The sequence below is a fragment of the Hipposideros armiger genome, unplaced genomic scaffold, assembly GCF_001890085.2.
Source record: "Hipposideros armiger isolate ML-2016 unplaced genomic scaffold, ASM189008v1 scaffold_5, whole genome shotgun sequence".
NCBI lineage: Eukaryota > Metazoa > Chordata > Mammalia > Chiroptera > Hipposideridae > Hipposideros > Hipposideros armiger.
The window spans coordinates 8,181,396-8,202,218 of record NW_017731355.1 but is presented as its reverse complement, the minus strand read 5'-3'; the positions used below and the strand labels follow the sequence as shown (position 1 = coordinate 8,202,218).

Here is a 20,823-nt window from a genome sequence, read left to right as displayed (position 1 = left end):
AAAAAAAAAAAATTAATAGAATGGGTTTTTTAAATGGGAGGGGAGGGTTTACATGTAAGGAAGATTTACAAGTCCCAGGCACTTGGTCACATATTTCCAGCAACTAATACTAAAGCACTACTGTTAAAGAACTTAACAACATACAGTGAAAATGTTTTTAGTAGGATTTGATGTCAACTAACAGGCATATGTAGTATAACTAAGTTTAAAGATACATTTGGAGCCAAACCATCTGAAAGATCAATTCCAGAAAAACATGCAAATAGCTTGCTAAGCAGCATTAGAAAAATATACTCCTGCTAGCAGTGTTCAGATTTGTATCATAATTTCCCTAATCCTTGCTGAATACCAATTATGTACCAGGCTCAGAACTCTGGAGTGTAAAGAATTAGGACTAAATTTTTAATTTTTTTAAATTCATTTCTTGACCTCTCAAAACTCATTCAGTGTAGGCCTCAATAAACGCTTGTTGAATTTAATCTGATTATTTGTAGATCTTTGTACATTTTACTTCAATGACTTTTTAAGGTCAAATAAGTAACTACATGCTGCTGTGGCTCAAATAACTGATATGCTGTTAACTGAACCCCTACTACAAGCCAGGTAGCTATGCAAAAATGTGGTGAGGAGTGATTATGTAGTAACTCAAAGAAGTGGTAAGAGGGACCGGAAAAAGGAAGGGAGAAAAGAAATATGACTAGATGTTAACACAGCAGAATCAACAGGACTTTGCAGTAATTGAATACTGCAAATAGAACCAGAGAAGATTTTAACTTATATTTCCAAACATAAGGTGAAATTTTAGTTTTTAATTTAATTTCTAACACTATTTACTAACTTGTTTTTCTAAACGCTTAGGGTCCCTGCCTCTCTCCAAACCCCAAAGAATATTATTCACTAAACTGTAAGCTCTTCAGGGCAGGGATCATGCCACAGTTATTTCTGTATTCCAAACACTCCTATCAGTGTTTATAAATATTTGTTGAATAAATATTTTCCACCATTCATCTCTCCATATCTTTTCTTTCTCCATCTGTTTTCTTTCTCTCTCTTCTTTTGTTTTTGTGTGCATGTCTATGTGCTTGTCTCCATTTTTCTCTTCATGTCTCTTCATCACTGTCCCCTCTCCTTTCTTCCCTTACCCCCATACCTTCCATTACTGACCATAACAGAACTAAAGTATACTTTTGTTTCACTTATTGAATTATTATAGAATTGATGCTCTGTGTTCTTAAGTTTAGTTAAGTAGATCATTTTAAATTTCTTTTAAAATTGTTCTTTTAGTATGTGACCCTCAATTTATTAATTTTTAAAGTTGATCCTGAAAAGATGTGGGGTACAGCATAGGGAATATAGTCAATGGTATAGTAATAGCTATATACGATGTCAGGGGGGTATTAGATTGGGGGTGGGGGTCATCACTTTGTGAGGGATGTGTCTAACTATTACATTGCCTGTACACCTGAAACTAATTTTTTTTAAAAAGTTGACCCTGAAAAGAAAATCAGGTAGCCACTGTTGTTCTAAAAGAAAAAAAAATGGGGTTTACCAGATTTTTTAGTTGGGAGAGTATTTAAATCTTGAAAATATAAAAGAGGGGGAAAAGCTTAAACACAAATCAGAAGAAAAACGAAATAAATTAAAATTTTAAAAGCTCCCGAATTTTAATCAGATATCTGAAAAAGTTATTGGAGGCAAAAAGTGAAACTTGAAAAGCTCAACATGTACTTTTATTTCATTATCCAATCTCTAGAATGCTGTTGAAATGTTATATTGGACATCATTTTTCAATACTAAATCCCTTATTTTATTTTATTTTTGGGGTGTAAAACTTTTTATTATTTTTAATTTTTCAATTACAGTTGACATTCAATATTATATTAGTTTCAGGTGTGGTAAGATATTTAGATAACTTACAAAGTGATCTCCCTCATAAGTCTAGTACCGCCCTGACACCGTCTATAGTTATTACAATATTACTGACTATATTCCCTATGCTTTATTGTACAACCCCATGGCTATTTTGTAACTGCAAATTTGTACTTCTTAATCCCTTCACCTTTCTCACCCAGCTCCCCAACCATCAGTTTGTTCTCTGTATCTATGAGGTTGTTTCTGTTTTATTTGTTAATTTATTTTGTTTTTTAGATTCAATATGTAAGTGAAATCATATGGTATTTGTCTTTCTCTGTGTGACTTATTTCACGTAGCATAATACCCTCTGGGTCTATCCATGTTGTTGCAAATGGTAAAATTTCATTCTTTTTATGGCCAAGTAATATTCCATTGTATATACGTATGTACCACATCTTCTTTATCCAAACATCTATCAATGGACACCTGGATCTTGTTTTCTTATCCATTCAGCTACCCTATGTCTTTGGACTGGCACATTTAATCCATTTACATTTAAACTAATTACTGATAGGTATGCAGTTTTTTCATTTTATTATTCATATTTTTTTCTTCTTCTTAAAAAAAGTCCTTTTAACACTTCTTGTAATACTGGTTTGGTGGTTATTAAGTCCTTTAGCTTTTTCTTGCCTGGGAAGTTCTTTATCTGTCCTTTAATTCTAAATGATAGTCTTGCTGGGTAATCTTGGTTGTAGGAACTTGGTTTTTCCTCACTTTGAGTATTTCATGCCAATCCCCTCTGACCTGCAAAGTTTCTGGTGAGAAATCAGCTGACAGTTTTATGGGCGCTCCCTTGTAGGTAATTAACTGCTTTTTTCTTGCTGCTTTTAAGATTCTCTCTTTGTCTTTAACCTTTGGCATTTTAATTATGATGTGTCTTGGTGTTGGCTTCTTTGGGTTCATCTTGTTTGGGACTCTTTACACTTCCTAGACTGTATGTCTATTTCCTTTGCCAAGATAGGGAAGTTTTCAGTCATTATTTCTTCAAGTAGGTTTTCAATGCCTTGCTTTCTCTCCTCTACTTCTGGTACACCTATGATGTAAATGTTGTTATGCTTGATGTTTTCCCAGAGGTCTCTTAAACTATACTGATTTTTTTATTATTATTTTTTTCTTTTTGCTGTTCCAGTTGGGTGTTTCCCACTACCTTGTCTTCCAAATCACTGATTCAATCCTCTGCTTCATCTAATCTGCTATTGATTCTATCTAATGTATTCATTACAGTTATTGTATTTTTCATTTCTGACTGCTTCTTTTTTCAGGCTTTTATGTACTTTTTTGTGTTTCCCATCTCTTTGTTGAAGTTCTCATTGACTTCATCTATTCTTCCCTTAAGTTCATTGAGTATCCTCTATTTTGAACTCTGTATCTGCTAGGTTGCTTGCCTCCATTTTGTTTCGTTCCTTTTCTAGATTTTGTCCTGTTCTTTCATTTGGGTCATGTTTCTTTGTCTTCTCATTTTGGCTGCCTCCCTGTGCTTGTTTCTATGTATTAGACAGATCTGCTATGTCTCCCAGTCTTGGCAGGGTGGCCTTGTGGAATAGGTGTCCTGTGGGTCCAGTGGCACATTCTTCCTGTTCACCTGAGTTGGGTGCTTCCAGGTGCATCCTTTCTGTGGGCTGTGTGTGCCCTCCTGTTGTAATTGAGCCTTGATGGCTGTTGGCCCATCAGTGGGTGGAACTGACACTCAGGCTAANATGTCTATATATATAATTCATAATAATAGAATTTAAATTTTGTGGTTATATAATCCTTTTACTTATACCTTTTATACATATATATAAAATATATATGTATAATTATAAACTAATATATTTTGGTGGATAAACATCATTTAATTATCTTTTAAAGGAAAAGCTTTCTCTCCATTGTGAGACCAGTTGAAGAAAAAGACTACTAGCATGAAATGCACGCTGCCCCATTCTGCAGGTGAAATTACTAGAGTCTGTCTCAGTTCCTCATTACAAATTGCTAACTTTCACCTGATTCTTTATTTAGCATTTATATGAATTCAAGCAAAGTCATAAACATCTACCTTTTAGTGTTTCTTAAATGCTAAAATTGTTTGCTTTCTCTAAATTTTACAATAAAATAGGTCTCATCCTTGGTCTGTCCACCTGGGAATCAATATGCTATTACTTGATACTAAACATCTCTCAGGTTTTCTGCCCCCTCCAATCTTCTTCTCAAGGTGGCATCCCCTAGTTCTATACTTCATTAACAATAATCAGAAATAATTGCAGTTTCAAGATGAGATTCAAATTTGTAATAATTGTAAAACTATTAATATTTACTTGTTCCAGCTAATGTTAATAGCCCAGTTAATGTCTAATTGCAATGAAATGCTTTTATTAAGTATATACCATATATTTAGAATTTTTAATGAGTCATATAAATAAATTTTTGGTAAATTTTAATTTTCCCAACTATTTTTCCTCTTCCTAAATATAAGTGCTAGAACTTATGAAGTCAAATGAAACATTTAAATTGATAATATCACTGTAATGATATGTTCATGCTGTAATCATAGTATCATAAGGTGTCACATACATTAATCCTTGAATTATCAATTTGTATCTATCAGGAATAATATAACTAAAACATGCTTCTCATTCATCTAATGATAAAATATCCTTAAATAATATTTTACATTTGCCTTGATTCCACATGTTAGATATGTCTACATAGCCATATTTACATACATAAAATAAACTGCTCAAAATTATACTACCACATTATACCCATTTGGATGGCTATTATCCAAAAAACAGAAAATTGCAAGTATTAGTGAGGATGAGGATTGAAACCCTTGTGCGTTGCTATTGGGAATGTAACATGGTGCCACTGTGAAAGACAGCATAGCATTCCCCAAAAAATTAAACATAGAATTTCTAAATGATCCAGCAATTCTAGGTCTGGTGTATACCCAAAAAAGCTGAAAGTAGGGATTCAAAAGAAATTTGAATTTCTTTTTGAATTTCACAGCAGCATTATTCACAATAGATAAAAGGTGGAAACAACCCAAAAGTCAATCAACAGGTGAATGGATAAATAAAATGTAGTATATACATACAGTGGAATATTATTCAGCCATAAAAAGGAATAAAATTCTAACACATGGTACAGTATAGATAAAGCTTGAAAACATTATGCTAAGTGAAGTAAGCCAGGCACAAAAGGACAAACATTGTAATGATTCCCCTTATATGCGGTATCTAGAATAGTCAAATTCATAGAGAAAAAAAAGCAGAATAGCGGTCCCCAGAAGCCAGAGGGGTGGAGGAACAGGAAGTTATTATTGTTTAATGAGCATGGAGTTTCGGTTTGAGAAGATGAAGAAGTTCTGGAAATGGATGATGTTGACGGTTGCACAGCAATGTAAGTACTTCATGCCAATGAACTAACTACACACTTAAAAATGGTAAATATTATGTTATGTATATTTTGTTACAATAAAAATAGTAAAATAAAAATATACACTTTCAATGGAAAAAAAGACTTCAATGAAAAGTGTAAAATTCTCTGCTTTCAGAACAGAATACTTCAAATTTTAATGCTCTGAGAATTCCTACATAAAACCAGGTATTTTGTCCAACCCCTCCTCACCCAAGGAAATCCATGAAAAATAATACACTTAGGGAAAAAAAAGGAGGGATTTTGTTTATACCTTGATTAATTTCATTTTATTATACCTTAAACATAACTTTGTTCAGGTAAGATATAAGAAGAAAAACAAATATCAAGCCAAAAGAACTATAGATGCTCCTCAACTTATGACGGGGTTATATCTCAATAAACCTATCACAAGTTGAAAAATATAATTAAATCAAAATGCATTTAATGCACCTACCCTACCGAACATCATAGCTTAGCCTGGCCTAACTTAAACATGCTCAGAACATTTACATTAGCCAACGTTGGGGAAAATCATTTTGCTGGCATCACAAGACAGTACAGTACCGCATATCACTAGCCTGGGAAAAGATCAAAGTTTTAAATTCAAAGTACAGTTTCTGATGAATGTGTACTGCTTTCACACCATCATAAAATCAAATAGCTGTTAGGTTGTATAGTATTAATCTCACTAATAAGTAAAAGGTTTATATTAATCACAAAATTTAAAGTCTATTATGAAGGCAGTATAATTCAAAATAGGTTTTATATTTGTAAGTTTAATGACATGCAAATATAAACATTATATTTAGCCTAAGGATTAAAATATGATTTTAGTTATATTGGCCCCTTTTAAAAAGTTGCAATTATTTGAACAAAGATGTAACAGTATTTAAATGTATATATATATACATGGTTCTTACAAACTGACAAGGCTTGACAGCACAATCTCTTCTTCCACACTGGTTGATATCATTCCAGAAAGGACACGGCCTCTTCAAGTTTACCTGTAAAATAATAATGGAAAACAGTTTTTAAAAATATCTAATTGTAGGGCCGGCCAAGTGGCGCATTGGTTAAGAGCTGGCTTGGGACGCCAGCTCTGAGCAGCAGGGCCCCGGTTTGGATCCCACATGAGNAAAATGGACATTAGGCAGAAAACTAAGGAAATCTGAATAAAGTATGGACTTTAGTTAGTAATAATGTATCAATATCAGCCCATTAATTGTAATAAATGTACCATACAAATGTAAGATGTTAATTATAGAGGAATCTAGGTGTGGAATATATGGGAACTCTGTACTATCTTCACAATTTTTCTGTAAATCTAAAAATACTATAAAATTAAAAATGTATTTTAATAGAGAGCGAGAAAGAAACATAAGAGACACAATAACCAAATGAAGTATGTGGAATATGTTTGAACCCTGTTTTAAACAAACTATTAAGGCACCTATGAAACAACTAGAGAAATCTGAAGCCTGACTATGGTTATATTGTTTTTAAAGTATCTTTTTGTCACAGAGATATATATGTATACAGAGGGTTTCAAAAAAATGTATACACATTTTAAGAAAGGAGAAAACTGTATTAAAATTGTAATAATATATACTGATAACGAAAGATGAATACAAGTGATGTGTAATACATTTTTTTGGCACCCCTGTATATAAAGTATTTTTAAACAAAACAATTTTTCTGAGATTGGCTTTAAAAGTAACTGGGAGAATGAAGTGGGAGGTAATAATGAAACAGACTTTTACATGGATAATTACATCGATAATTGCTGAAGCTGGGTGATGGGTACATGTTTTTTTTTCTCAACTTTTATTTCTCTTTCATGCTTTCCATAATAAAAAGTTGAACAAAATAACTGGAGCCATTGAGTGCAAATAAGTCTCAAGGGGCTTCACTCTAAAGGGGAGCAGAGAAGTAGAGTAGTAGCTGGCAGGGGAAAAGATTTATTCAAGTTTTTTGTCAAGATACTAGACATATTAATAAATACATGTACATACCTTGTAGCTCGCAGATTTAATTCCATCAGGGACTTCATCCTGAAAAAGAAAAAAATGCTTTTATAAGACATTTATTCTACCTTCTGAAAAAATATTTTAAATTTCTATGATTTATGAGAAAAATTCATAAAACAAGTTATGGAAGTTAACAAATATTTTAAACTGAGAATAGTTAGGCAGTTTTTATATTATTACAAGTAAACAAAAAAAATTCAGCAACAAATTATTCTATGGACTGCTGATAATATATTACAGCATGGAAATGTAAATAGGTAGTTGCTTAGCTATTATTCCTTTTGATGCTCAAATAGTCCATATTTGGCCACTAGGGAACTCACTAAGNAAGATATTTAGATAACTTACAAAGTGATCTCCCTCATAAGTCTAGTACCGCCCTGACACCGTCTATAGTTATTACAATATTACTGACTATATTCCCTATGCTTTATTGTACAACCCCATGGCTATTTTGTAACTGCCAATTTGTACTTCTTAATCCCTTCACCTTTCTCACCCAGCTCCCCAACCATCAGTTTGTTCTCTGTATCTATGAGGTTGTTTCTGTTTTATTTGTTAATTTCTTTTGTTTTTTAGATTCAATATGTAAGTGAAATCATATGGTATTTGTCTTTCTCTGTGTGACTTATTTCACGTAGCATAATACCCTCTGGGTCTATCCATGTTGTTGCAAATGGTAAAATTTCATTCTTTTTATGGCCAAGTAATATTCCATTGTATATACGTATGTACCACATCTTCTTTATCCAAACATCTATCAATGGACACCTGGATCTTGTTTTCTTATCCATTCAGCTACCCTATGTCTTTGGACTGGCACATTTAATCCATTTACATTTAAACTAATTACTGATAGGTATGCAGTTTTTTCATTTTATTATTCATATTTTTTTCTTCTTCTTAAAAAAAGTCCTTTTAACACTTCTTGTAATACTGGTTTGGTGGTTATTAAGTCCTTTAGCTTTTTCTTGCCTGGGAAGTTCTTTATCTGTCCTTTAATTCTAAATGATAGTCTTGCTGGGTAATCTTGGTTGTAGGAACTTGGTTTTTCCTCACTTTGAGTATTTCATGCCAATCCCCTCTGACCTGCAAAGTTTCTGGTGAGAAATCAGCTGACAGTTTTATGGGCGCTCCCTTGTAGGTAATTAACTGCTTTTTTCTTGCTGCTTTTAAGATTCTCTCTTTGTCTTTAACCTTTGGCATTTTAATTATGATGTGTCTTGGTGTTGGCTTCTTTGGGTTCATCTTGTTTGGGACTCTTTACACTTCCTAGACTGTATGTCTATTTCCTTTGCCAAGATAGGGAAGTTTTCAGTCATTATTTCTTCAAGTAGGTTTTCAATGCCTTGCTTTCTCTCCTCTACTTCTGGTACACCTATGATGTAAATGTTGTTATGCTTGATGTTTTCCCAGAGGTCTCTTAAACTATACTGATTTTTTTATTATTATTTTTTTCTTTTTGCTGTTCCAGTTGGGTGTTTCCCACTACCTTGTCTTCCAAATCACTGATTCAATCCTCTGCTTCATCTAATCTGCTATTGATTCTATCTAATGTATTCATTACAGTTATTGTATTTTTCATTTCTGACTGCTTCTTTTTTCAGGCTTTTATGTACTTTTTTGTGTTTCCCATCTCTTTGTTGAAGTTCTCATTGACTTCATCTATTCTTCCCTTAAGTTCATTGAGTATCCTCTATTTTGAACTCTGTATCTGCTAGGTTGCTTGCCTCCATTTTGTTTTGTTCCTTTTCTAGATTTTGTCCTGTTCTTTCATTTGGGTCATGTTTCTTTGTCTTCTCATTTTGGCTGCCTCCCTGTGCTTGTTTCTATGTATTAGACAGATCTGCTATGTCTCCCAGTCTTGGCAGGGTGGCCTTGTGGAATAGGTGTCCTGTGGGTCCAGTGGCACATTCTTCCTGTTCACCTGAGTTGGGTGCTTCCAGGTGCATCCTTTCTGTGGGCTGTGTGTGCCCTCCTGTTGTAATTGAGCCTTGATGGCTGTTGGCCCATCAGTGGGTGGAACTGACACTCAGGCTAATGGGTTCTGAGGATGGGCCATGACTACAGCAGATGAGCTATTCTATGGGAGCTGGCCCCATGGAGTGAGATTCCCTGTAGTGGGACTCTGGTGCCTGCTGAGTCCACCCTTGCAGTGTGTCATTTGTGGAGCTAATTGGGTGGTGCTCTGGTGTGATCGAAAGCCAGTCATCAGGTGTGTTGGTTCTGGGTCCTCGTAGAAGGGGCTCCGGTGTAGTCCCAGGTCACCCGCTGCCTGTACCTGGCCCAAAGCCACCTGGTAGGAGCTACAAGGAAATCTGCAATTGGTAGCTGCCTGTGCTGGGCTTGGAGGTGCCTGGGGGATGCTATGCTGTGAACCGAGGCTGGCTGATACTAGTGCTGGAATGGGGGCTGCTTGGCAAGAGGAACAGGGCATGACAATGCCAGCCGCTGCTTGTTGGGGTTTGTGGCACTTTCAGAGATTTTAAGGAAGCCCGTAGCATGTGCTGAGGCCAGCCACTTGTGAGTAACAGCTGCTGAAAGAGGTTTGGGCCTGTAGGTGTGTTAGGTGGGGCAAGTTCTCAGGCAATCACCAGGATGGGTCAAGTTTGATGGGACTCAGATTTAGTGCCTGCCTGTGCCTGCAGGCTGGGTAAGAGAAGGTCTATGCAACTAACAAAATGGCAGCGAGCTGCCCCTCCAGTCTTCACCCAGACACCAGATTCAGTTCCTCCCCATATGCTTTTCAAGCTGCTGCCCAGCGCTAGAGCTCAGAGCAAGTGTGTCCATCAGTGAGAAAGTCTGCACTCAGGCCCTTTAAGAGGAATGCCTGGGAGTCCAGCAGCCCTCTGTCTCACCCAGCTGGACTCCCCACTGATTTTCATAGCCAGATGTTTTGGGGGCTCCTCTTTCCAGCATTGGTGCTCCAGGCTGGGGAGCCCAGTGTGGGGCTGGGACCCCTCACTCCTCAGAGGGGATTTCTGCCACTGAGATATCTCTCTTGATTTTTAACTGCCACACGTGGGTGTGTGACTAGCCCACTTTGCATCTCTACCCCTCTTACCAGTCCCAATGTGGCTTCTTTGTATTGTTAGTTGTAAGAGTTCTGTTCAGCTAGTCTTCAGGTGGTTCTCAAGGGTGGTGGTTCTATAATTTAGTTGTAATTTGGATGAGGTCATGAAAGGAGGAGAGCATAGCATTTACCTACACTGCCACCTTGACCGGAAGTCCTAAATACCTTATTTTAAAGTCACACATTTCTACTTTACTTATTAAACGTTTAAACTTTTTAAAATATTTAAACTTTGTGGTTGATATTTGTAATCAAAAGAAAACTAACCCTTTTCCTGAGTGCCATTTGCAATACCGAAGGTAAAGGAGCGTTTCCATCTCTTATTTGCAAAGCAGCAACTTCCTTTCAACTTCTCTAACACGTTTCCAAATAACACCTCAAATCCCAAATCTCTCAGCAAAACAGCAAAATCCAAGGATACAAAACAGTGAAAAAGATATTTAAAGTGTTTCTGTCCCCTGTGAAATAGTATGGCCCCAACACACACAAATGTTATTTCTGATAATAAATGAATAGTAAATCAATTTAAAAGGAACAATTTAGATGCTCACCCTCGATTTTGTATAAAATGTAATTTTTATGAACAGAAAAGCCAACCAGTGGCTTTAAGAGTAAAGACATGAAAATACGAGCTACTGTAAGATGCAGAAAACTGGAAGTTTTTTTGAATTTTTTGCTCATCTGTTACTAACAGAAAGAAATGATCTTAATATGCTGTAATCAAATTTGTGGAGTAAGGACCATTCTCCCAATTCAAACCAGTTATATGGATGTCACGGTAAGAGAATCTCATTTCAGCAAGGACACACAGGACGAGTAAGGTCACAGGGCAGCCGTGACCCCAAAGATGCCAGGCACTGGGCTTAGACACAGAAAAGCCACAGGAAGCCATTCTCCTGCCTGACGACAAGATCTGACAGCAGCCTCCTCCCCGCACCCACACCAGCCTGTCTTGGCCAGAAATGCTGCCGAGGGCACCCAGCACAGGCACAGCGTACATACACAGTTCCAGGAAAAGTTAGAAGTTAGAAAAACCCAGCTTCTGCGGAAATAAATATTGAGTGTGTGTGCACACTGTGCACACCCTCTCTAGGTAGGGAAGACCAACAAAATGCATGTCAACTAGGTAAAAACATACACCGTGCACCCACACCTCTCGCCCCACGCCTGATCGGAAGCAGTGGGAGACCAGTCCACACCGACCCATGCGAGCTGCGGAGAACTCAGCTCCGGCCAGGGCGCGGAAGCACAGGAGGCTGGTTGCTCGTCGGGCCGGTTGGAGATGCAAAAATGCACACACCGCCGGCCCCCAGCCTCTCCCAGCCCCTCACCTGCCCGGGCGCGCGGGACGGAGGCGGGGAGCACCGGGATGAGCAGCACCGCCTCGCACACCCCTCACCTGACAGAAGCACCTCTGCGCCGCCGTCTCTGGGGTCTGCTGCTCGCCGTGGCCCGAGCGGAGCAGCCACACGGCTCCCAGGAGGCCGATCAGGAAGCCCCAGTGGCTGCCCATAGCCGCTGTTGCCGCTCGTCGCCTTGCACCTCGGAGAACTCAGCACTCGGGCGCAGGCCGTGCGTCCGCAGATGAAGCCAGCGAGCGCCGGCCCCCGCCGACGCCCCACCTCCCGGCCGCCTCCCAGGCCCGCCCTCGGTTCTCCAGCCTCTCAGCAGCCGCCACCGCCCGGTGGAACCTGCGGACGTGCCGAGGCGCCCGCACCGGCAGCCCAGGGCCGTGAGTCGGCTTCCTTCTCCGCGTGTGAAGCTGACGAACGAATCCGCTTCCCGGTTCCTCCCGCCCGACCGCCGCGCGCGCCCCCCCGCTCCTCTAACGCCGGGAGCCTGGAGACAAGGCCACGCTGGTCCGGCCGCAGCCCTCGCGCGGGAGTCGGGGGTCCTTGCCGCTGCCAGAGAGAGAGCCGAAGGGGTCGTGTCTTCCCGCAGGGCGCCGCCCCACTGAGCGCACTCCGAGCCAATCCTTCCGCATCTCACTATAAGTATTACGTGTCCCCAGTGTCCCTGGAAGAGCCTTAAAATCGAAAGGGATGTTAGTGATCATTCTAGACCAGGGCTACCTGGGCAAATTTAGATTTTCTAGTAGTCTCATCAAAAGAGCAAAAAGAAACAGGTGAAATTAATTTTAATGATATATTTTATTTAACCCAATATGTGCAAAATATTTCAAAATATACCCATATTTCCCCATGTATAAGACGCACCCGTTTTCGAAAAATTTGGGGTCTAAAAACTGGGTGCGTCTTATACAGTGGTTGTAGATTTTTTTTACTTGCATTTCCCGCTTTTTTCGCGCTTGTTTTTGTGCTCATACAACCACTGGATAAGACTCACCCAGATTTCAGACCCCAAAGTTTTCGAAAACGGATGCGTCTTATACATGGGGAAATACAGGGTACTCAATATTAATTATAAATATTTTACCTTTTTTTCTTTTTATCTTTGAAATATGGTGTGTATTTTATATGAACTAGCTACATTTCATAGTCAAATGTGGCTCTGTATGGGACAGCAGATATGGAGACTTCCCTCTCACGTTATAGAAGGAAACAGGCCCAGAAAGGTGAGATGATGTGAGTCAGGACTGGGAGCTGGCTGCTGATAGAGCCAGGTCCTCTGATTCCCAGCCACGGGACTAGTCTATCAGCTTGTTGTTGTTGTTGTTGTTAAGGAGACATTTTAAAGGTGAAACTGGAAAGCTTTCTAACATCTTATACATTAAAAGTTCAAATATTTCAAATTATCTTTTTTAAAAAACAAAACTATTATTTAATAAAGTAGATTAGGATATGGTAGGCCCAAAATAGGTATCACTTCTATTAGCTGAGAAAAATAGGCATAGAAAGTTTATATACATTATTCAAAATCATGTGGTATGTTAGAGGTGAGACTCAAACTTAGATATTTCTCCCCTCAAAGCCCACAGCCTATGCTCTGTCCACCACTGCCAAGCAGACCAACATGTAACAAAAAAGTCACCAAACATGACATCTTGGGGGGATTGAGAAGCTCTGATTTTACTATCTACAATATGCTACATGTGGGTACATATTAATACAACCTCCCTCTTTACCTGGAAAGTTCTTTTTCGTTATACATGTATACAAATCCTACTTATCCCTCTAGGGCCAGACCCAGTTCACTTGTTCCCTCTTCTATGTGGTCTTCCTGATTTCCTCTTCACCCAGTCCCAGTCTCTAAAAGAATTACAATACAATAAATTTACTCTGTGCTGGGCTAAACTAGACGTTAGACATATAAAGATATATAAGCCCCCGTCATTGCATGTGGAAGAAAGATGGACACCCCGTGGAATTTAGCATGCAACCTTTTGATGTTTTCTACTTCACGGTTCTACCACTGAATTGTAATCTCTTTATACTCCTTAAGCAGGGATTATGACCCAAACATGCCTGTTGACACATAGACATCTTACCAAGGAGCTTCTCTTTATGTTTGTAAAACAAATTCATGTGGCCACAGTATTCATAATCTGAAGATTAGGCCATCAAAATGAGAGACACAATATGAAAACAGATACTAAATAAATAAAGCCTAAAATTGCAGAAGGAAGCAATCTGAACATGAATCATCCCTAGATTTCACCCTGATGCAATAGCTTGTAATTTTGAATTTTAACATTGTCATTGTTTCCAGGATAAAAGCTCTACTCCATAAGACTCAAACTCTTGCCCAGAACAAATTTCTAGCAAACTTGTCATCAGAAACAATTACCATGCAAGACAACTTTTTTCTACTTTGTTGTCTTGTTTTTAGCTTTACTGAGGTATAATTGACAAGTAAAATGGTAAGTTATTTAAAGTGTATGTACACTGTGGTGATTTCATATACATATACATATACATATACATTGTGGAAGGATTCCCCCCATCGAGTTAATTAATACATCCATCATCTCACATATTTACCCTTTTTACCACCTTGGTGAGAATATTTAAGTTCAACTCACAGCAAATTTTAGTTACACAATACAATGTTATCAAATATAGTCACATGTTATACATTAGATCCTCATACCTTATTCATCTTATGATAGAAAGTTTGTACCCTTTTACCATCCTCTCCCTATTTCCCCCACCCCCCCAGCCCCTGGAAACCACTTTCCTACTCTCTCTTTCTATGAGTTTTACTTTTAAAAAAATTTGTTATTCCACATCATGTAAGTGATATCATACTGTATTTGTCTTTCTTTGTCTGACTTATTCACTTAGCATAATGCCCCTAAGGTCCATCCATTTTGTAATAAATGGCAGGATTTCCTTCTTTCTCATGGCTGAAAAATAGTCCATTGTATATGTATACCACAGCTTGTTTATCCATTTATCTACTGCTGGACATTTAGGTTGTTTCCACACTTTGGCAATTGTCAATAATACTGCAGTGAACATGGGAGTACAGATATCTCTTCGGGATAATGGTTTAGTTGTTTTTGGACATATACCCAGAAGTGGGATTGTTGTATCTTTCTTTATTTTCTTGATAATTAAAATTTTTCCTTTCAGATTTGTAAAAGATTTTAGAATGTGTAAAATACAGTTTATACATGTGGTGTAACTATTACTGACATTTCCCTGAGAATTCTTTGAGTCAACCTTTGTATGAGTTTACTTTTTCAACTGTGCCCGCTCTGGCAACCATCTCACCTGTATTAGAATCCATGAAATAACTGACTAGTCATTCAGTAATTATTTAAGGAGCACCCATAGGGTACATAGTCCAATCTCTTGTTTCTTCAAGTCCAGCCTACCATCTATTATAACTTTACTAGACAACATTAAATATTTTAGAGGTGAATAAGGATACAATCTTGTTTTTCTAATAACTAGTCATTATAACAATAATATGACTTTAATATACACAGCATTTCTTGATGGAATCTGATTAGTGTGCAAATAACAGCCATTATGTTTTAAATGACCAAAGCTGGAAACAGTTTGAGACCAGTTTCTCAAAATGGGACATAAAGATTTCTGGGGGAAGTTTTCCAGTACCTAAACATTTTCTGGCATCAAATAGACTGGACAGAAATAATTTATAGAAAAGAAGTTGGTCAAGGAAAAGGAATATTATGACAGACAAGTGGAACAAAGGCTAAGTAAAAATCTAAAATTTGGGTGCTGATATTTGATTACATTGACTTATTTAATTAATAATTATTTAATATAAATGTGCACATAGTACATTGCTAGGCTTTTCTCTCAAGATGCTTGAGATCATCTGAGTTGGGGAGACATGTCACCTAAGCTCTATCTATCTTCACATTCTTTATTTACTTCATGTTCTTCAAAGAGCAAGCTATAATATAAATAGTAACTGACTTCACTTAACTTCCCATTCACACCTTAACCCACTGTGAAATCAGTTTCCAACTCCACCCTCTTGAAACACCTCTTACCTGACCTTCTTGTTGCCAGTTCCAATGAACATTTATTGTTTATCTTGTCTTTGCTTATCCTGTTTCCTCTCCTGAAATGTTTTCTTCCTTGTCCCACACCCATCACCCTCACTTTATTGGCTACCTCCCTAATTCCTCCTCTCCTCTATGGTTGAATTAGATCATATAATTTGTGCTTATCACATGGAATGAAATATATATTAATGTACAGTTTTCCCCCATTTAACAGATGGGTAGGGAACTTGCCTTGGTAGTCTTAGGTTCCCTAGCACTTAGCATTGTATATGTGCTTCACAAGATGACTGCTGAGTGAATTAAATAATTTACAAATAAATTAACTAACTTGAAAAGATAATAACAGCATGAGATGTCACGGGGCAATGTGTGATTATGATTCAAACAAATACTATAAGCTGAGAGGCAAAGCGATCATTTTTGGGCAGAGGTAATTGCAGATAGGGGAGAAGACACATAGAATTGGAATTGACAAGAGAAAATTCACAAAAGGTATGGATGTGAGAAAACTGATGACAAAGTAGAGACTCAACTACCAGTTGATTCATTAGAAAAAAATAAAAGAAAGTTATCTAAAATTAATTTTGAAAATATTTTGATATTGGGGTTATCCAGTCAAGAAACAAGAGTGGCTACAAACCTAAGACTTTTAGCACAATTCTAGGGAGAGGGGAGAGGAAAGAGAGAGTTTTGAAATGAAAAAAGGTGGATTAAGTGAAGTCCTTCCACGCTGAATGTTAAAACTCTTCCCCTGCCTCCAGCAGACCACCTGAAAGGCTCAGCTCCCAAAATTGCAGACCTTATATACACCTGCTTTCAACTTATCCCAATCACAATCTTATCTCCTCCTTTCCCATTCTAAAAGGAGGTGGAGAACTCTTCCAGGAATAAACAGTGGCATCAAAAACAACAAAAGAGGGGCCGGCTGAGTGGCTCAGTTGGTTAGGAGTGCGAGCTCTGAGCAACAGGGTCACAGGTTTGATTCTCACATGAGCCAGTGAGCTGCGCCGGAGCTGCGCCGGAGCTGCGCCGGAGCTGCGCCGGAGCTGTGCCGCCGTTGAGCTGTCAACAAGTGGCAGTGTAGCTCAGCTGGTGAGAGCATGTGCTCCTAACAACAAGGTTGCTGGTTCGACTTCCACATGGGATGGTGAGCTATGCCCACCCGCAACTAAGATTGAACATGGCACCTTGAGCTGAGAGGCCTTGGGCGGCTGGATGGAGACCGGACTTGGAGCCACAACTAAGATTAAAGGACAACTTGGCTGTTCCCCTTTCTCAATTCCCCAACACTGTTTCCCTTCTCCAATTCCCCAATACGTAAAATCTTTAAAAAAAAAAAAAAAGAGCTGGTTCCTCCCACTCACACACTCAGAATTCTACTGCCTTCCTATTTTAGTGCCTCACTCACTCTATGACCAGAAAACCAAAGCTCAACAGATTGTTAAAGAAAGGCTCCAATATGAAACAGAGAAACCAAAAGAAATCGGAAAAAAAGAACTTTGAGAAAACAAAAGGGAAGATGAAAACAGAAAGAAAGACAAAACGTTGTAACCAATATCATCAAAGACATGAGAGCCAGATTTTTTTAAAGAAACAGAGGACATGAAAGAGTTCTTAGAAACTAAATATATGATGGCCAAAATAAAAAGCTTCAACAAGGAACATTGAGGACATTTCCTAGGTAGAGGAATAAAAAGACAAAGGTAGAAATAGATGAGAAGAGATGGAAAAAATAGAGGACTAATTCAAGGAGAACAGAGTCTGACTAATAAGGGTACCACTAAGAGAGAACATGAGAACAGAGGAGAGGATAATCTTAGAAGTAATTCAAGAAAAGAGCCAAAATTCAAGGAGGCCTATCTAGATTGATAGGGCACACTGAGTGCCCAGTTCTATGAATGGAAAATGCCCTTAACAGAGATAAAACTTTCAGAAAGAAAACCAAAAAAAATCTGATCTCTACAAATAATTAAGCATCAGAAGGGTACCTACAGAAACACGGGAAGTTACAATACAATGGAGCAAGGCCTTCAAAATCCTGAAAGAATTCTATAGCTGGCCAAACTGTTAGTCAAATAGGAGAGTAGAATTAAGATATTGTTAGATAGAGAATAATGTACATCTTTTAATCCTTTCTCAGGTAATTACTGAGAGGATATGATCCAAACAAACAATGGAGTAAACACAAACGAGGAGACCTTGGTATCAGAAAAGAGAAGACACCACACAAGAGAGGTGTTGAAGAAGTTCTAGAAGAGAGCTATGCAACAGCCCTAAAGAGCCCAGATTAGAGCAAGAAGGTGGAGGCCTCCAAGAAGAGTTTCTCTGTGTAAAACATAGGACTGGAGAAATACCTGCTATGACTGACTTTCTGAAAAACATTCAGAGGGAGTTTACAATAGTACTGTAAGGTTGGGAAGAAAAAGTTATTTAAAAAGAGCTAAGCACATTTTAAAAATGAAGCAACTTTTAATTCCAGGAAGTTCAAAAAAGTTTTACAATAAAGCAAATGTAACTATAGTATATTGCTTGACTTACGTAGTCCCACATTAAGACAAATATTGGATAGTGATTTAACCAAAACTTGTATATCTTGCATGCATTGAGGATGAAGGCAGGGAAAGTGGCGATCTGGAGTGATATCAGGGTGCTAAATCTTTATTTTCCTTATAAGGAATTCAAAAGATAAATCCTAAAATATTGGGTTGTTGGAAACATCATGATGTATTTTTCCTATGTTTTTCATTGCAAATATGCATCATGACATTTCTGACAACCCAATAGATCTATTAAGAAATAGCAGCATAAGCATATTATTTAGAAATATGGAGGTAAACATAGAAGAAATCGATTAAAGAATTAGGGAATTAGGGACTCAGATAGAAAAGGGTGGGACAGTAGACTCCTCTTTTTAAATCTAAGCCTTATAGTACTTTTTTTACAAAAAAAACCCCCTATCTTTGTGTATTACTTTGATTAAAGAAAAGCATTTCCAAAAAGCCTAGGAATTCTAATTTCTATTTCTACCTCAGCATCTTCCTGCTTAGCCATAGGCACATTCAATTAAGTACATTCCGGTAGGTATTTGGGGGTGACACATTTGGGATGACAAATTTCTAAAGACTCAAGTGTTGTGGCTGATGTGTGAGCAAAAATAATAGCTACTTGCCTATCTGCTACTATTTCCCAGTTTCTCTCTAGAAAAAGATCAGTTCCCTATCACTGTATAACAAATTACCACAAAACTTAATGGCTTAGCACAACAAATATTTATCATCTCACAATTTTTGTGGGCCAGCAATTCAGGAGCAGCCAAACTCGGTTGTGTGACTCAGTCTCTAATGATGCTGTAATCAAGGCTATGGCTTCAGTCATCTGACGGCTTGCTTAGGGCTGGAGGCTCTGCTTCCAAGATGGCTCACTCACAAGGCTTCTGGCAGAGGCCTCAGTTCCTTGCTGGCTGTCCCTTGCCATGTGGGCCTCTCCATAGATCTGCTAACATGTCCTCATGGCATGACAGCTTGTTTCCCTCAGAAGGAGTAATCCAAGGGAGAGTGAGGAGGAAGCCCCTGTACCTTTTATGACCTAGGAGACTATCCTTAAATAATTTTTTTTAAGATTTTTTTTTTATTGGGGAATTGGGGGGATGGGAACAGTGCTGGGGAATTGGGGGAAGGGGAACAGACAAGTTGCTGTCGTTTTGTTCTTCAGTCTGGTTGTGGAGGACGTTGCTTCATTGGCCCAAGTTGGCACCATCATTGCGCTCTTCTGGAGCGAGGCAGATCAGTCGTCGGCTTCTGGACAGCCGCTCACTGCAGCTGCTGGCCGCTCACGCTGGCTGCTGGCTACACACGGTAGCCCAGCTCCAGGTTGAGCTGTTGTTCAGCATCTTACCTGTAGAGGGCAGTGTCACTGGCCCTCATATGTGGGATCTGAACCGGGGTCCTCTGGCGTCCCAAGCCAGTTCTTAACCATCGCGCCACTTGGCCGGCCCCTTAAATAATTTTTTGAAGATTTAAATCTAACTCACCACTGTTGGTTATGACATCACTTTTAACGACCTTCCAAAAAACAAGATAGCCCTACTTTCTTTCTCACATCTCTTCTCTACTCTAGGATATTGTAAGTTCCTTCAGTACTGATGACATTTCTTAGTCTTTTTGTGTCTCTGCTTACGTATCATAGTGTCTGACATTCACGTATTCATTCATGTAATAATTTATATATATATAACCATCTTCTGGAGATACAATAATGAGCAAGAAATAGTCACAGTCCTTGTTTTCCTGGAGCTTATAGTCTACTGGGAGGAAAAAACACTAAACATTTAATCATACTTATGAATGTATAATTACAAATTAAGCTACATTTTCTGATGGAGAGGAACACAGCCTTAAAGGTGCATATAAGAAAGGAACAGGGCTGTTTTGGTGCCAACGCAGGAAAACAGATAGAAGGTTCATCTGAAGTTGAAATTTTCCCAGATGGGTGAGAGAAAAAGAACACAGGTCAAGGAAGTATGTGTTTATAAATATTTATTGAATAGAACCAAAAAGAGCCATCTTTTTTTCTCTGCCTCTTCCTATTTACTTCTATATTTTGGAATGGATGGATTAGTTTGACCAGAATAGTTGCAGCTGGGTGGGAGAACAGATTATTTCTGCTCAATCCATCTTCCTTGTTTATTGTCTACTGCAATACCCAGTTATAGTTGGAAAAATAGAATAGAATATTTGCACAATACACATAAGATTTTTTCCTAATTAATTTTTTGACATTTTTATGTGACCTTTGTAATTTAATTCACATAAGTTTACACTTTATACATATCTGTCTATCTATCTATCTATCTATAATTAGAATATACCTACTTAAACTCAAACATTCAGGACCACTGGATAAGATGAGACCATGTGGACTCTATTTGGGGAATTTGACTGCTTTTATTGGAAAAAAATAAATTCTCCCCA

General features: G+C 38.1%; 1 protein-coding gene across 1 annotated transcript in view; it reads right to left on the bottom strand.

Moving 5' to 3' along the window:
* The window catches only part of ERO1A (endoplasmic reticulum oxidoreductase 1 alpha), a 46,102-nt gene extending 33,933 nt beyond the window's left edge, over positions 1 to 12,169 (bottom strand). Inside the window, exon 1 of the mRNA XM_019646150.1 lies at positions 11,810 to 12,169. Within this exon, the coding sequence (XP_019501695.1) occupies positions 11,810 to 11,923 (114 nt within the window). The 5' untranslated portion in view covers positions 11,924 to 12,169. The remainder of the gene's footprint in view (positions 1 to 11,809) is intronic.
* Positions 12,170 to 20,823: the final 8,654 nt, after the last annotated feature.